Below are 17,592 nucleotides of genomic sequence, written 5' to 3' on the forward strand. Positions count from 1 at the left end.
CAATCCTGGCAGGGGCCGGGATTGGTAAGTGACGGCGCGGGCCCCACAAGCACTATTATACTTGGGGGTCTTTTTGGACCCCCGAGTATAACGATCGGAGGCCGGGGAGATGTAAGATAACATAAAATACTGTTACTTACCTCTCCAGGCTCCGGGCAGGCTTCAGCCTACTTGCGTGACGTCATATGACCCGCAACGCAGGGCTCCAGTCACATGACGTCCCGGAAGATGGCCGACAGCGACGGAGAATGCAGGGGAGTCGGGAGATAAGTAACAGTAGTTTTTTGTTTGTATCCCTCTGGGTCTCCGATTATTATACTCTGGGGTCTGAGTAATAATTGTTCATGGGTGTCCACAATGGGACATAATACTGTGTAGTGGGGCCAGTATGGGGACATAATACGGTGTACTGGGGCCACTATGGGGACATAATACTGTGTACTGGGGCCACTATGGGGACATAATACTGTGTAGTGGGGCCAGTATGGGGACATAATACTGTGTAGTGGGGCCAGTATGGGGACATAATACTGTGTAGTGGGGCCACTATGGGGACATAATACTGTGTACTGGGGCCACTATGGGGACATAATACTGTGTACTGGGGCCACTATGGGGACATAATACTATGTGCAGGGGCCAATAAAGGATATTATAGTGTGTGCAGAAATGCGCGCGGGGGTGGTGGCATTAGGGGTCAGCGTCAGTTGTGTGTGTGGGGGGGGGGGGCATGTCAAAAGTTCACCACAGGGAGCCATTCCTTGTTATGCCACTGGTCACTGTAAATCTATACAGTGACATATCCTGGAAACTAATGTCAGAGGTAAATGTTGGGAAAAACTGCAACATAAGATGTGAACAGAGCCTAAGCTGGCTTCATCGTGCATGAATTCCACTGCTAAGAACATGACATGGACCTTCATCTTCCATAGTCTAGCTGCTGTTCTTCCTACCCACCCTATACATAGCAGTACATGCTGTAACACTACCAGGACTCTTATCTATAATGACAAATTTATGATCGGTATGAGGTCACAGCAGTTCACTTGAAAGGTTGCGTAACACATGTGGGTAACATCTATTAACCAAATCTGTAATATTTAAACATTATTTTTCATGGATTGGATGAAAGGGATACATGTGGGAAACACATGGCCATTCATTATGTCATTAAAAGGGAAAATATAGATATATATTCTCCTTTTTGCCCTCAGGGTTCTCCACGGCTACCATCTGCACTTCTTGTAGCTTACATGGGAGCAGGAAACAAGTCGATGGTTGTCTTGTTCTAAAAGTTACATCGCTTTAGGTTCCCACCGGGGTAAACTAACCACTTATCAGCTGAGTTATCCAAATGTCATATGTCAATGTTCACCAAATATAACTTGTTTTCTGGTATTTGATCTCCCAAAATTGCTTGATAAATGAATTGTCTTGTTTTTTATGTAATTTCAAGTTCACATTGTTTAGGTCACAAATCCTACTTTCAGAGACTCTATTAGGGAATTCGGAGTATTAGGAAATTCCAACCTTACACAGAGTGAATAGTTTTACTTAATTCAAGGGTTACTCTGAGTTAGGGTTAGAGATGGTTTGGATCTGATTTGACCCAAACTCTTCAAATATTTTGGTTTCTACCTGAATGTAAAATTCTTAAACTTTGGAGTCTCTTCAGACACCAGAATACAATATAAATGGAAGCCCAGGTGAGGTGTGGAAACATGAGAAACAGTTGTGCTTGCCTTCTCTCACATCTCGTTGACATCTTTGAGGTGTCCGATGCTTCCTTGGGCTCTCTTCCAGCTTCATCTGGCCTTTTGGTGACATCACATGTGCCAAGGTCATCACAGTCACATGAAGAGTACCAATATTACATGATGATGATGTTATCCGGGAGGCCAGCATAGGTTGGAAGAAGACTCTGAGGGAGTACCGTGAAGTTGCCCAAGAGATGTGGGGGAAGGCGAGTATAACTGTTTCTACATCTACCCTGGGTATCTAGTTATTGACGAGACCACAGAGAATAATAATGTTGTTAATTTAGTTTACGTTTTATTTTATTTTTTTTATGTAAACTATGAGCCCCATATAGAGCTCACAATGTACATTTTTCCCTATCAATATGCCTTTTGAATATGGGAGGAAATCCATGCAAACACAGGGAGAACATACAAACTCCTTGCAGATGTTTTTTTTTTTCAATGTAGAATGTGAGCCCCACATAGAGCTCACAATGTACATTTTTACCTATCAGTATGTCTTTTTTGGAATATGGGATGGAAATCCACACAAACACGGGGAGAACATACAAACTCCTTGCAGATGTTTTTTTGCCCTTGGCGGGATTTGAACACCAGGACCCCAGCGCTGCAAGGCTGCAGTGCTAACCACTGAGCCACCGTGTGGCCCCTGCAGATGTTGTTTTTGTCAGGATTCGAACCCAGGGCTCCTGCGCTGCAAGGCTGCAGTGCTAACCACTGAGCCATAGTGTTGCCCCAATGTAGTTTACGGTTTGTGACAAATATTCGACTCGAAACAAATCTTTGAACTGAACCACCCAAACCCGAAACTAAACAATTCTTCAAAGGTTCGCCCATCTCTAGTTTTAAGAACACATAGACTTACTGAAGACATTATTGTAGACTCATTCATTCATTCATTTGCATTGCTTTTACATCCTTTAATATTTCATTCAGATGTCACTACTAGATTTGTCTCACTCCTGGTTTACACAACATGATATTCACTTGTTTTTCTTGCATTGCCTGATGTAACCTCTTGTGGTTCAGTCCCCATATTTCTCAACACATTTTATGACTGTCCTATTTGTCCATCTTTATTGTTATGTGATTTTCTTTTTGAAGTTTATATTCTCTTTTTTTACCGTTTGCAACATATTTTATGCATAAATCTTAAAGCTCTTAAAGCATCTTTTTGTAAACTTTTTCAGCCAGTCTGTTGTACATTTGCTGATGTGCTTGCAATCATTGTCCTATTGCTTGACCCAGTTTTGGCCAAGTTTTAGCTGTTGTATCAATGGTTTTACATATGACTAGAACACATTGACATACAGAGGAGTTCATAGTCAATTTAATAACTAAAAGCTGTTCAGGTCCTATGGCTGCCAAACAGGCCCAAGTCATCACCCCTCCACCACCATGCTTGATAGTTGGTATGAGGTTTGTATTGATATGATGTGTTTGGTTTTCTCTAAACGTGACATTATGTATTATGGCCAAACAGCTTCACTTTGCTGTCATTTTCTCAAAGTACAATGTTACAGAAGTTATGATTTGTTCAGATGCAACTTTGCAAATTTTCCATGCTGCTTTGTTCTTAGAAAGAAAAGCCTTTCTTCTGGCAACCCCTCCAAACAAACAATTCTTATTCCATTTTCTAATTGTATGGGCCTGAGCTTGTACATTTTGGATTTTTTCTCTGAGAATTGAATGATCTGGCCTGAGATTAATTTGCTAGGACGTCCAATTCTGAGAATTGTCTTGAATGTTTTCCACTTGTGAATATTCTTTTTCACTGTAGAATGATAGGCTTCAGATTGTTTGGAAATGGCCTTATACTCATTCCCAGGTTGATTGACAGCAGCAATTGCTATTCTAAAATCATTGCTGATGTCTTTCTTCCTTGACATAGGGTTAATGCCTGAATACTCCAGAGTAGCACACTTGCTGATGATCATTTTTTTAGCAGTACCTGGTTGTTACTCACACTCCTAATGCCTATAGAAGAAGTAACGGTATGGTTTTTAAAAAAAAAATTACGAGCTCTTCTGTATATTGGCCTAGTTTTGGTTAAATAAACAGTGACACATTCTAATTGGTCATGTGTTGTTTCTCATCTGAAGTTGTATTTACCCAATTTTAAGACCTTCTAAGGACAAGCTCAAATACATAAAGCCATATAATTCAAGAGGGTGTATATTGGTTTTCTCACGGCTTAAGATCAACATCTCCAGATTCTACCAACAATAAAACATTTTGTTATTACTGTAGAAGAAATAAAAATAGAGGAAATCAAGTCTGGATCAGAAGGCTAATGTCATTACCAAGTAAATCAAGGCTGTTACCCGGACCCACTGAACTTAGGTAAGATCCATAGTCCTTGTCGAGCTAATGGGTGGGTAGACCATGAGCTTCAGCTAGTGGGAAAAAAATTTGTGACATGCCCCATCTTCACATGGATTCCGCGGCTCGAGACTACCTCCTGATTAGGCCAATTTATCTGCGGGATTCTGGGACAGAATGCTGGTGCACTGCATCGGCATCCCGTTGTGGCTAGCCACATGAAAAAGCCAGCGGCAGAAAGTGATCCTCTCCACATTCCGCCATGTGAACTTATCCTAACTGCCTCACCCGGGTCCTCATATAAAGTTGTAGCCTATGAGCACCCTAATTCTTTTTGTCATGAGTACTGTCATCAATGGACCCTAGGTTACAGACAATTTTTGCAACAATTTGTCGTCTGACGATAAACCTTGTTTTATTGTATTTTATTGAGTTTTATTAGCAAGGCAAGGATTCCCTGCAACCTTTCTAGACTTTCTATTTCCTGCTCTTTGGACTACACATTATATAGCCTAACATTGGTGCCAAGGAAAGCTGGAGGTAATTTGATTTCTTAGACTTTCTTGGTTTAGGATTGGATTGATAAAATTAAATATACTAGGACATTTTTGATAAAGAGAACCCGTCACATTGAACATGGAGCCTGATCTGTGGGATGCAAGTCATAGAACAGGTGGAGTTGAACTGACTGATAAAGATTTTTGATGAGTTGGTACAATTTGTATTTTATTTATAGACATTCCTACTTTTTTTACACCAAGGAGTCCAATGGACGGTCCGACTCAGTGATTGACACCTTTCCATACAAAACTGCATTCAGAGATAGTCGTCAGTCACTAAGTAGGTCCACCCACTGGACTCCTAAGCATAAAAGTAGCAGGGATTTATATTAGTAAACTACTAATTATAGTCAATCTTTTTCTATTATATAACAATCTGCCCAGCTCTTCCTGCTCTATAACATCCTGCCCACATATAGGACTGCATGTACACCACAACAGGTTTTCTTTCATTCTAAATGCCTTCAATTCCAATGGCCTCCTGTTGGTTTATATTCCAGAATAGATGTTTTTGTTCCATTTGGTTTATGGTACATCAATAAAATCAGGAAATTTGCTATGGACATCCTGAAATAGTGAGCACAAGTCTCAATGTTGCTACATTTCTGGACTCACTTCTCCGGAATATTGTCTCCATAGTTGATACCAACAAAAATGAGACATCACAAACAAGACAAGCAATGTGTATGAAGACACAGTAGTGAGGAAGGAATAACATGGCCTTGAAGACATCGAACTGCACTAGCACATGGCGACAGATCTGAAGCTTTACAGTCGAGAATACCTTGTAAAAATGCACTGTATGGCACAACCCGTGTGGAAAAGAATTCCATACTAAGTGGAGAATGAAATGGAACTGGTCACAAAAGATCAAAGTAAATCTGGTTTAGACATGGGGACTGTTTGAAATGTTGACAGAAAAATAACATTTCAAGAATACAGAGAAAATCCACTGGAAATCGTGACAAGTTTGGGCATCAAATGTTTAAATGCATATTTTACTTTGCTGTGTCAATCACGGTTCTCTCGCTGGAATGTTAGAACTTTTTATTGACATCAACACTAAAGCGTTATTCATCTCAGAAAAAAAAAAATCTCCTTACGCAGTGTTTAGGATTTCTTCCAAGTCTAGTAAAATAAGAACCAATGTCTTAAAGGAGTTGTCGAACCACCTAATAATTTTATAGAAAGCTATAAAATAATAAAAGAAGTGATACTCACCATATTAGTCCCACATCACTCCCATTCCGACACCTCCTCTGCCCCACACTAGTCTTAGTATCCTGATATCTTCATGTGGACTTGGCTGCAGTGGTGACCTTGGCAGTGATGAGAGCCATAGTGAATGGTTGGATTGGTCACATGTTGGTGACATAGGCTTCATTATTGGAGGCCAAGATACAGACTATGACACGGACCAAGGAAGCTTCAGACAGGAGTAGTAGGCATTGGAAAGGGGAGTTGGACTATTTCAAAATAATTCTCTACTTTTACGAGGCTGGACAACACCTTTAAGGGTATAGCTATTATTGCATCAATAGGACAATATTAAAGGTCACAAGGTCACATTAGTTGTAGACTAGAAGCAAGTGTTGCTCCCACCAGTTTCCCAAAAGAAATTGCACCATATCCCATTTTTAGGAATGGATGATCTCGTATTGAAAATAATGGGTGCTTCACAAAACCCAAAAGTAAAGATGAATTATTCAGCAACAATTCTCTTTACCAGCATTTGATCAATGGACTAAACTTCCTATCAGGGAGCGGGTTTCCATTTATGTAAGATAACCAAGGCTGAAAAGTGATACTTTAAAAGGGGTTGGCCATGGTTAGAAAAATATGGCTGCTTTCTTCCAGAAACAGCTCTTCATGTGCCTGTGGGTTTTATTTGGTATTGAAAGTCATTCCCATTGATGTTAATGTTCAAAAACACCCAGGGACAAAGCCAAGACTCTGAAATGTTATGGTACTTGTCCATGTATATACCTTCACCAGAGATTTTGTAAGACAAATGCAAATTTAGAGACATGACTTGCATAGAGTTTATTGCAATTTAATTTTTTGTAACTTCAGCCAAAGTATTAAGCAAGCAACATATTGGACAAGGCCGGTTCTTCTTCAGACTTAGGCTATGCTCATATCTGTGCCAAGGTGACCATTGTTGTGGTCCAACGGAGGACACATGGACCGCTAAAATAGCGGACACATATGGAGACTGAATGATTATAATGGGGTCTGTTGGAGTCTGTGTGTAGAACATTCTTTTGGTCTTCCGATTTAGGTGGCCTCTACGACGGAGTCTCAAAATGGAGATCCAACACAGATGCCACCATAGCCTTGATAGTTAATGAAAACTGTGGTGCCACATTAGCTGTTCAGAAACTTTAGCCTGAGTTGCTATTTTTGGAAGAAAGCTGCCATGTTTTCATACCCCTGGACAAATCTTTCGAGTTTGGTCTACATTTGGTCAATGACAGGATATTTGCTTGTCAACGAAACGCCAACAAAACAAATTAAAATAGTTTTCCTCATCCCTATCTGGAAGACAGTATCTTGTAACTTCTGTGAAATACAATGACTTCAAAAGAGCCGGGTCAACTGTTTTATGCCCTCCACTAAAAATTGGACACAGTCCTACAAAAACTGTATCAGTTACAAATATGTGTGACTGACATATATACTCAGACCCTTTTAAGAAGTGTACATATATTGTATATGTCAACCTCTCAAACATATGTCAAGTGACATCTCACGAGGTGCACTATGTGGGGTGAAAATGGTGCATGTGTAAGATGAGAGAGTTTTTTTGCAGTTATTTGTTCTTGTGATTATACAAACATGTATGACGTGATACACAGAATGTGATATATATACCCATATGTATGCATATAACCAAAATGGGGCTCATTTTGAAAACAACAGAAGAATTTATAAAACTGCTACACAGGAAATATCCCGTAGACTATATTATCCAATCAGATTCTAACACACATTTTTGTAATATATAAAGAGTGAAATTATTAGAGTAAATTATTTATAGCCTAATGTTTTACATCCAGAGGAGAATGGGCAATGGAGGAGACCAAGACCTCTCTCTTGACCAAGGAGCATGATGATCCCTAGAGGAGGAACCTTCTCTGGACATCTGGATGGAGTGGTCTGTGGTCTTAGGCTGGCCATACATACCAAATAGCTTGTCGTTCAAACACTCATTCCACCGACATCTATTCCTCTCTACTCCACTGTACACTGTTCAGCCAAGCGTGCGTGTGTTCTGAATGGGAAAAGAGGAGTAAGATGCTCCCAGAAAATTCTGGTGGAACCTTAATGATTGGGCATGTTGAAATCCAACAACTTGACTTTTCGTTCTAAAGACATCTACCAACCGGAGGAAACTCTGGAGGTCCCTATACCCAAAAGATGGTTGGACGGTCCTGTTAAAATAAGCAGGTTTGTCATGTGGTAATGTGTATGGCCAGCTTTAGATAACCCTGTTAATATCATAAACCTTGTACTAGACCCTTGATCTCCCAGTTAAGTCCCATTTAGTACGTTTCTAAGTACATTTAATGTCCTAAATGGGAAAATGACAGGTAGAATCTGAGTGGATGCCAATACCATTTTCCAGCTTGTCGTTCAACAAGTCCCATCATGTTATATATACATATTGTGATACACCGTAGCAGTTATGGGATAAGGCTGAAGTTACAGACAGAATATCTCTAGACCATGAGATTCACATGTACTCTATTCAGATGACGCATAGACGGATCCTTAGAACAGTGGAGACCAGGTTATACACCTTTCACTAGCCAGTGCTAAATCTTAAGACGCCTTATACTGGGCTATAAGGCCCCTTGTATTTTAGCACTGGACAGTAGTCGATTTCAACACTGTTTGCTTTGTAATTTCTTAACAAAATAATGCCCAAAACAGATGTACTATGTATTGGCGCAGTCAAATTCCCTAAGATTGAGAGTACAAGTTTCTTCAGCAAACACCATTGAATATGATGTTGACCTTGGTTCCACTGTACTAAGTGTATAGCACTGCACACATGCACAAACGTTAAATGTTCTACTCAATGAAATATTAACAGAATTGTTATTTTTTTTACCTTTTGAGCCTGAGGGAGCTGAAAAAACAGAAACAACAAAAATTCATTTAGTGTAACTAAATCTCTGTATATCTTTAGTACCATGATAGTTGCTGATTCTGGTGCATCTGGTGTAACTACATACATATAAAGTGGTTAGTATCACTTGTTTATCTCCTTATTTATAGCCCCCACCTTTGTTTGTTTATTCAAAATTTTGTGATCCCTATCAACGTCTCAAGTGGCATGGGTGACCACCATTTCAATGCATGCAACTACATATACTAAAGTAGCCACCCGAAGATTTGTCTGTTGAGCAAGAGACTGTCTCTTCATTAGGTCTTCCTTCCACTTTGAGACCATTGTAGAAAGAAATGAGTAGATTCCGGATTAAAGGGGTTATCCAGGAATTGGACTAACCTATGTGGAGGCTGGGGGGGGGGGGGGGGCAAAAAAAAAAAAAAAAAGCACAGTCACCTGTCACTAGAATTCCATTGTCCACCATCGATGTCCATTTGGCCTCAAGTCAGTGTCCCGATGCAGAAAGTCCTGCTCCCTTGAGACCACTAAAACCAATCAGTGGCCTCAGCAGTCACTGGATATGGATCGTTGATGTCACTCACATTTGTCACCGATGCATCATGTGAAATGACTTTTTTACACCTCCCCACATGGTTTAGTTTAAATTCCCGAACAAACAAGGGTGCAAAAGTTCAAAAGGACAAAACTATTGTAGGAGATGACATTTGGAGGAGATGAGATCCATATCATACAATATACATCATGTTGATATGGAAATCATGTTAATCACTCAATAAAATCATATAAAATGTTGATTATGTTTTTTGGGTTGAAATATTGAGGTATATTTGTATAGAAATAGGACTGGCTGACAATGTGGTGAAAAAAAAGTGGTATGATAATTTCAGGATTTAAATTAGATACAACATGGAATGCACTTAAAGGGGTTTTGTCACAAAGCATATCCTGTATCCTTAGGGGATAGAGCAGGAGTAGGGAACCTTCAGCTCTTCAATTAAGGCAAAACTACAACTCCCAGCATGCATACTTGCTCTGCTGTTTTTGGAACTCCCATGAAGTGAATGGAGCATGTTGGGAGTTGTAATTTCACAGCAACTGGATAGCCGAAGGTTCCCTACCACTGGGATAGAGGATAAATAGCTGACTTGTAGTGGTCTGACCACTGAGACTCCACGATGCTGAGAAAGGAGGGTCTCTTACCCTCACTGTGAACGCAACCAGTACCATTGACTGTGCCTACAGATGTGTCCTACCTTACCTTTCCCTCCTGGCACAATATACTGCGATACAAGTGGTGCAAAATGCCCTGATTTGAAAAGAAAACAATGTTGCAATACTCCATTGGAAGATGTTTATGTGTGGCCACCCTTTGGAGACTTTCAAGAGCTTTTCTAGAGCACCCTGATGGCATAATGTATTTGTATCATGAGAAGCTAGAGTCTTTAATGAAACTTGTGGGAAGGTACTGGTGGACACATTGGTAGACAGTTGCTTTCCAAGAAAGCCAACAGATGGAGTTGATTTTATTGTTAATTTCTGATATGTTACAAAGACACTTAGTCTCAGCCCACCCATATACTGCTGTATTTTCCTGTGACACCCTCTTCCAAAACTTATCATAACAGTTATTGTTCTATCAATGGTATTCCTAAAGTATCGACCAGAAATAAGGAGAGTGCATTGATCAGCTCATTAGACCTGTTAACTCATTTGATGTGTGTTGGATGGTTTGAGTCGACTTTTGGTGATCCCACTTTTCAAAGAACAAGGACCTCTAAATAGTTACAAACTTCAAAAAAATGTAATGAAAATTTTTAAAAAATCATGGCCACTCATGATGCCTTCAACATATTGTGTCCCATAACCACATTTGTATGGCCTGTCCACAAGCATCAACCAGTTCGGTTTTCAGTTAAAATTTACAATCCCTGATATATTTGCCCACCACAGCTTGGTAAGAAATTCTCCTCGCGAAAACTCTACATAGGTCACTGGAATGGTAATTTTAGGACATGTTTGATGGACGTTGCTGGCCCCCTGTCCAAGAATCTTCTGCAACTAATAAGTTGATGTAGTATCTGTTCTACCTTTGGATATCTGCCACAAAAACATTATGGTGGCACCGTGCCTTCTTCGCCATGTCTGAATTCATCTAAAAAGTACCAGCCAAAGTGCCCTCAGTAATATTCATCAAAAAACATGCAAGTTCTCCACACAGTTGGAAAAGAAAGTAAGTTTTTAACCAACTGCACAGAAATATATCTGTGATAGACGACTTTTTGAATAATGTTATCCTGGAAGAGGGGTATTGTCCTGCTGAATGGGGAACCTTGGACCTCGTCAAGAATAAGGTGGTACCTCAACAGTAAGGCCCATAGTTTATGAAGCAATGGTCTCCAGTAACCAGTAGAGATTCTACAGATGGACTGCTGTGCTTTATTTCCCAGCAGGTGGCTGCATGCGTCCAGCTGCTCCGAATAAACCATAAAAGGCCTGTTCAATGCAATCAGTCTGATATGTTGGGTAAGGACTGAGCACTTCTCAGCAACAGACTGTGTGCTATAAATTGTACTTGCTGAGGGAATTATCTCTGAGCACTCAACCCTGAAGAAATCACTGGGGACAACTCCAGCACACCATGCCCTGGGCGATTTTAAAAATGTATTAAAGAACTGTCTGTTTAGGCTAAGAAGTCATTGTAATTCTTATAGTTATGTGTCTCACAGACAATGAAATTTCTGAAATATTATACTAAGTTTAACTGTGAAGTTGACTTGAGCAGGTGAAGAGAATGACTAAACTAAGACTTAGGTGGAATCAAGTTTTTTTTGGTGGTCAGCTTGTGCTAAGCCTTTTCCTTGAATGTTGGTGTACTGTAGAAGAACATCAGGAAAGGAATCGATAATACAGTACAAACAGTAAAACCTCTCTGAGATGACCATCTATGAATGCAGTGGAAAATACGTTTCTATAAGGCTTGACCATCAACACTGGCCATTGAGTTCACAAATATGCAGGCAAAATGAGTCATTATTAAAAGATAAACGTCTGCAAGATTCATTTTGGGTTAAACAAGTTTGGTACTAACCAGACCTTAAAATTGCTTAAAACATAGTGTAGAACACTGTCAGAGCTCCTAGGAACCTATCTATAAAACATAGTGTATAACACTGTCAGGGATCCTAGGAACCTATCTATAAAACATAGTGTATAACACTGTCAGGACTCCTAGGAACCTACCTATAAAACATAGTGTATAACACTGTCAGGACTCCTAGGAACCTATCTATAAAACATAGTGTATAACACTGTCAGGACTCCTAGGAACCTACCTATAAAACATAGTGTAGAACACTGTCAGGACTCCTAGGAACCTACCTATAAAACATAGTGTATAGCACTGTCAGGACTCCTAGGAACCTATCTGTAAAACATAGTGTAGAATACTGTCAGGGCTCCTAGGAACCTATCTATAAAACATAGTGTATAACATGGTCAGGGTTCCTAGGAACCTATCTATAAAACATAGTGTATAACACTATCAGGGCTCCTAGGAACCTATCTATAAAACATAGTGTAGAACACTGCCAGGGCTCCTAGGAACCTATCTATAAAACATACTGTATAACACTGTCAGGGCTCCTAGGAACCTATCTATAAAACATAGTGTATAACACTGTCAGGGCTCCTAGGAACCTATCTATAAAACATAGTGTAGAACACTGTCAGGGCTCCTAGGAACCTATCTATAAAACACAGTGTAGAATACTGTCAGGGCTATTAGGAACTTATCTATCAAATTTCTTGCTCTCTAAGGCAAATACAGCCAAAGTGAATGTGTCATAATTATACTATAGTGTCTCTTCAGACCCCAGAGTATAATAGGTGGAAGCCCAGAGGAGGTGGAATAAATTTAAAATAAAATTCATATTCACCTTCCCTTATCTCTTTTGGGCCTCTTCACGGAGCCCAGTGCTCTCCGTCCACCACTTTGGTAATGAGGCCCAATCACATTCATATATGGGCAAACCGACCATCATTATGCTTGATATGCTCATGTAACAGCTGGTGGCAAAATCAACAGCCTCAACGGTGACCCCAGGTGCATGATGTCACCAGGAAAGTGCCGAATACTGGAAGGAGGCCTAATAGAGGTAATGGTAGGTGAGCATGAATGGGTTTTTTTTTGTCACCTCCCATTGGCCTACACCTATTAGTCTATATTATTCCAATACTATATTATTGAAATATTCGGCCTGGTATGAGTCAGTTCACCCATCTCTAGCCATTACCTTGAAAATAGTGTGTCCATTGGCCAACGTAGACCAGAAGTCAGCTTAGGGCAGAAATGGGGAGGTCTATAATTTAATTTTAATTGGACCAAAATTCTCTAGCAGCACAGGTTGTACAGGTTAATAAATCTGCCCCATAATGTGTCCATGGATCATACACTATATTGTGGACCTATGGATAGGTCACCAATGGAAAATACCCAAAACTCACATTTCAGACATTCAATACAACTTTTGGATTAGGTGTATTAATTACCATATCGATGTACAATACAATGAATCCCGCAATCTGCTAATAATTAACACATTAATAGCTTTTAATGGAAATAAATTAGTGTAATATTTATAACCCGAGCCAAAGATTTAATGACTCTGGGGTGAGATGTAAAGTGTCACAGTACGCTCCACATGTTCTCAGCGTTGTTTCGAAAGGCTCTGGAGGCTATTAAATTTAATGAACCCATCTGCTATGAAAAGGAGGGCCAACCGTAATCAGCTCTCTCAGTGCCATTTAATACAGATGGCATCCGTGGCTTCGTATACCCAGCAGGAAGTGCGATGTTGCACTCTCTATGCTTATCTCCTTGGTTTGATGTTCTGAGAATCTTTTTCATCTGCTGCATTTACAAAAAAAAAAAAAAAAAATTCTGGAAATAAATAAGTGGCGTCCTCGATGTCGCAGATAAAAAGTGCCATCTCGTTAAAATAAATATTGATGCAGCTTTAAGCTTTTTTTCATTGTACTGTGACATTCTGCAATTAATTCGGCAACCAGGTTCTCGGGGGCTGCATGCAATCATCATTCCATGCCACAATGGCTCCAATATGTGCGGGGAAAAGAAGACAGAATAGGGAAAAAAGGTCATTTATCAAACATAAAGGGAATTTGTGAATGGCAGCAGGGATTGGCGTTTGGCTGGTCACTTGAAAAAGAGTTTTCGCTCCTTTGTCAGAGGCACTTTAAAAATTTGCATATGTAAATGGCAGGAACGCTGTGAATGTCGCCGGCAATTAATATGTATTATTTCTAACAGAAAATTCTGGATTTCTCTAAGACGCTTCATTCGTATCTGACAAGCACCTGCTGTGATGTGAATTCATCTGGGCACATTGGAGTGACAAAGTGGAAAATACATTTTTTTTTGTTTATTAAGGCATTACATGGGTTTTATATGGGCAAAGTGGGAGGCTAGAACGACACAGGGACTTTGGCCGCTACACCCCGACTTGTCAACTCACCCAGGATTCCTGGTCTTCAAGACCCCTCACCACATGAATAGTTAGTTGCTGGGTCATTAGTATTAACTGCAGTGAGTATTAATAAAGACGTTGCCTGGAGATCCTCCATGAATTCAATAATTAGCTTAGCCAGGATTTGAACCCAAGAAACAAAGGATACAAGGTTGTTACTCTTACTGAGCCACAATCTCTATTGCTTTCCATATAGGTTTTTTTCTATTACCTATACCAAGATACAATAGCATTGTACAGAGATAACACTCTAACCCAGTCCACTGTATGGTTAATAATATGTTTTGTATATCTGGCAATGTATATCTCTATATATTGTACATATGCAGGAACATAAAAAGTTTGGTATTTAATGAAAAAAAACGATGGGGCAGTTACACAGATAAAAGCACCTCCTTGCATCCCTCTGCCCCCGTGCCACTCTCCTACTGCGCTGTGAACATAATGATGATGACGATTTATCGATGTCATCATGAATGCCCTGACTGCAGCAAGAGAGCAGCAACTGAGGATGAGGAAGGGAATATTTACAATCCAGGAATTTTGTATAAGGGGGTGGGACTTATGGGTAACCTGGTTCTGAGTCCCCAGCTGCAATGCCACATTAGAATTCTGGTTTATCCCCTGGCTAGGACATCAGGAAGGGGAAGTAACGGATTAGTGCATTACTGATCCTCCTTTACGTCCCCTTCCTGATGCCCCAGCCAGCTAATGGAAAGGACACTAATGCTGTGCTGCTGGGGAACTAAGGACCAGAATAACCACTGCTTTGCTAAGCCCTATCCCTGATTCAAACTTCCTCGGAAATTGGGACTTGCAATTTCTGTGTATGCCCTCGAAGAACGTTACAATTTTTTTTCTGGCAGACTCTTAGGGAATCCCTGGAAAACCACCTGACATTGGCCGCATTAGTGTTGCCATGTTTCAGTCTGTTCCCAAGACCCTGAGGTCCAATATGTTAAAGTCTTTTTTCCTCATTCTCTTTGAGGTCCTCTAGACATGAATACTATATTTCTTATCTATGCTACAAATGTAGCATTATTTATAATCATATTTACATCTATTTGCAATGACCATTTCCTGGTGCAGGATGTTTTACTTCAAACTGGGTAAATCAGTATTAAAAAATGTATCAGCAGAAAATCGAAAATGTCCGTCATTGTGAATTAAATTGTGCATGTAATTGGCAATTGGCGAGTCCCCAGAATACTATATCTCCACTGTGCCAGTGACTGTAGCCTAATGTACACTAAAATTTTACATCAAATATTTGGAAAACCAAATAATAAAAAAAAATCAGTTAGGTCGGAAAACAAATTCTACTTATTGGATTTTTTGACAGATAGGTTAAGGCTGGGCTCACATCTGTGCTCAAAGACTGTTCAGGTATTCCGCTTGAAAAATGGAGAAAGAAAGGTCCAGCAAGCAATTTTAGAAACCCGGGGAAACCAGCAGACCCCATTATAGGCTATAATAGGGTTTCCGCGGGTAACTGCTTTTTAAGCAGATAGGGTCCCCAAGCAGACCCGATGGATAGAAACCCCAACATAGGTGTGAACTTAGTGTTAGCTTGTGCCAGTATAGAGAAGCAGATGCCCATAATAACCACTCTTGTCACTTTTTACCCCTGTCCAAATAAGTGTGAATCTGATTGGCTTTTATGGACAAGTGGGGGATCAATACAAAGGATAGAAGCAGTGGGGCCCCCAGTGAACATACAGGTATTACTGTGGATAATGGGGTTGTCGATGTTGGGACAACCCCATTAAGTATTCAACCATATAACAAATAGAATAAACCTCTAGCTGTATATATCTTGAAAGACAGCAGCAGATATGATGCCTTGCTTTTGTAATCCCATACGAATCCTTTGTACTACAACTGCATCTATCTTGTAAAAAATTGGGTTGAGATCTTCTGTTTGTGCAATGTCTCCTAACCGGTTGACTTGTTTCTCGTCCCTGTGAAAATAAAACCTATAAAGCTTTTTCATTCCTATTTTTTATCTTCATGTCAATTTCTTGTAGTCAGCCAAGCTTACAATTAAATAAGTAGACCGACCCTCGAAAAATTTAGTTGATACCAATGACTGGAAATCACCATATCTATATTTTATTAAAATGTACATAAATATTTGGGAGCGGTTGCTGAAAACTAAATTATCTTCCACTTTATTTGACGGGATACCCCTATTTATTTTTTAGAAAAAAGTCAGCAAAACGCACCCAGTGATTGCCATCGGTCATTGTCTGTGAACTTATGAATGCACTGAGGGATACAACTATGGAAGATTTACTATGCGATCCTCAGATTCCATCATATTAACACACTCCAGATGTCCATGTCTCATCATCTCATGTTGACCCTTCAGTTGCAAGTAATGAGCCAAGTGCTTGTGAGGAGAAAAAATTCAAGAGGATAGACCTGTCAAGCAATGTGTTTTTTGAGGCTTTCGTTTTAACTTTTTCCATTTTTGGGTGTGTTGCACCCATGTCTAATATTTAAAGCTAAATCATAGTTATCTTTCTATATCACACTATAATACCCAGACAACTCCATGTATTAATAGGTTGTCTTTATTAGTAGTATTAATCTTTAGACATTGGTTTTGATCTCTGCTTTCTCCTTCGATGGATTGTGGGTCCATAATTGAACATTAGATAAATATGACGACTATGTTGATAGGCTATGCTCAAATCAAGATGGCAGCCCATCTGCTGTTGGATTGGCATGTTGTGTTTTAGTATGCCTATCCTGTGGTAGAGGTAGTTTTTACCCTTATTCTTAATTTACCCATAGACATAACTTTAGACTTCTAAATTCTCCTTTGAAGGATCAGGCCTCCATAAATGAACATTCGATAAATATAAGGCGATGCTGAGCATGTCGATAGAATATGGTAAAATCAAGACTCATGTTGTTGGATTGGCAGGTTGGTCTCCTCGTAACGTGCACCAGAAATGATAGAGAGTCACTTAGCCATGTTTTTTCCTAAGGTGACATTTGGCCACTATAGTTTGTCACTTTTAGGGGGCGTGCTCACACTTGCGCCCCTGTGCGCTCTGTGTCATTCCGCCAGGTTTACATCCTAAGCCCCGGAGAATGCAGGACTTTACGGCCAGCCAAAAAAACCAAAAAAAACATTTTCCCATGGAAAGGCCGTGTATGGATACCGGCGGTTTGCTTTTTAAACCCATTCAAATGAATGGGTTTTAAAATTGACCATTGGGAAGCCGTCCCCTATGCAGTTTCTCCAGGGATTAGGACGG

At 39.9% G+C, this 17,592-nt stretch overlaps 1 protein-coding gene across 2 annotated transcripts in view; it reads right to left on the reverse strand.

Annotated features, from left to right (window-relative positions):
• CACNA2D3 (calcium voltage-gated channel auxiliary subunit alpha2delta 3) overlaps positions 1-17,592 on the reverse strand; it is a 662,271-nt gene that overhangs the window by 212,296 nt on the left and 432,383 nt on the right. The window contains exon 15 of one of the 2 annotated variants that reach the window (XM_075287891.1): positions 8,760-8,777. The exons of the other annotated variant lie outside the window; for it this stretch is intronic. Within the exon in view, the coding sequence (XP_075143992.1) occupies positions 8,760-8,777 (18 nt within the window). The remainder of the gene's footprint in view (positions 1-8,759; positions 8,778-17,592) is intronic. 2 annotated transcript variants of the gene reach the window in all.

The sequence above is a fragment of the Leptodactylus fuscus genome, chromosome 9 (genome assembly GCF_031893055.1).
Source record: "Leptodactylus fuscus isolate aLepFus1 chromosome 9, aLepFus1.hap2, whole genome shotgun sequence".
Classification (NCBI taxonomy): domain Eukaryota; kingdom Metazoa; phylum Chordata; class Amphibia; order Anura; family Leptodactylidae; genus Leptodactylus; species Leptodactylus fuscus.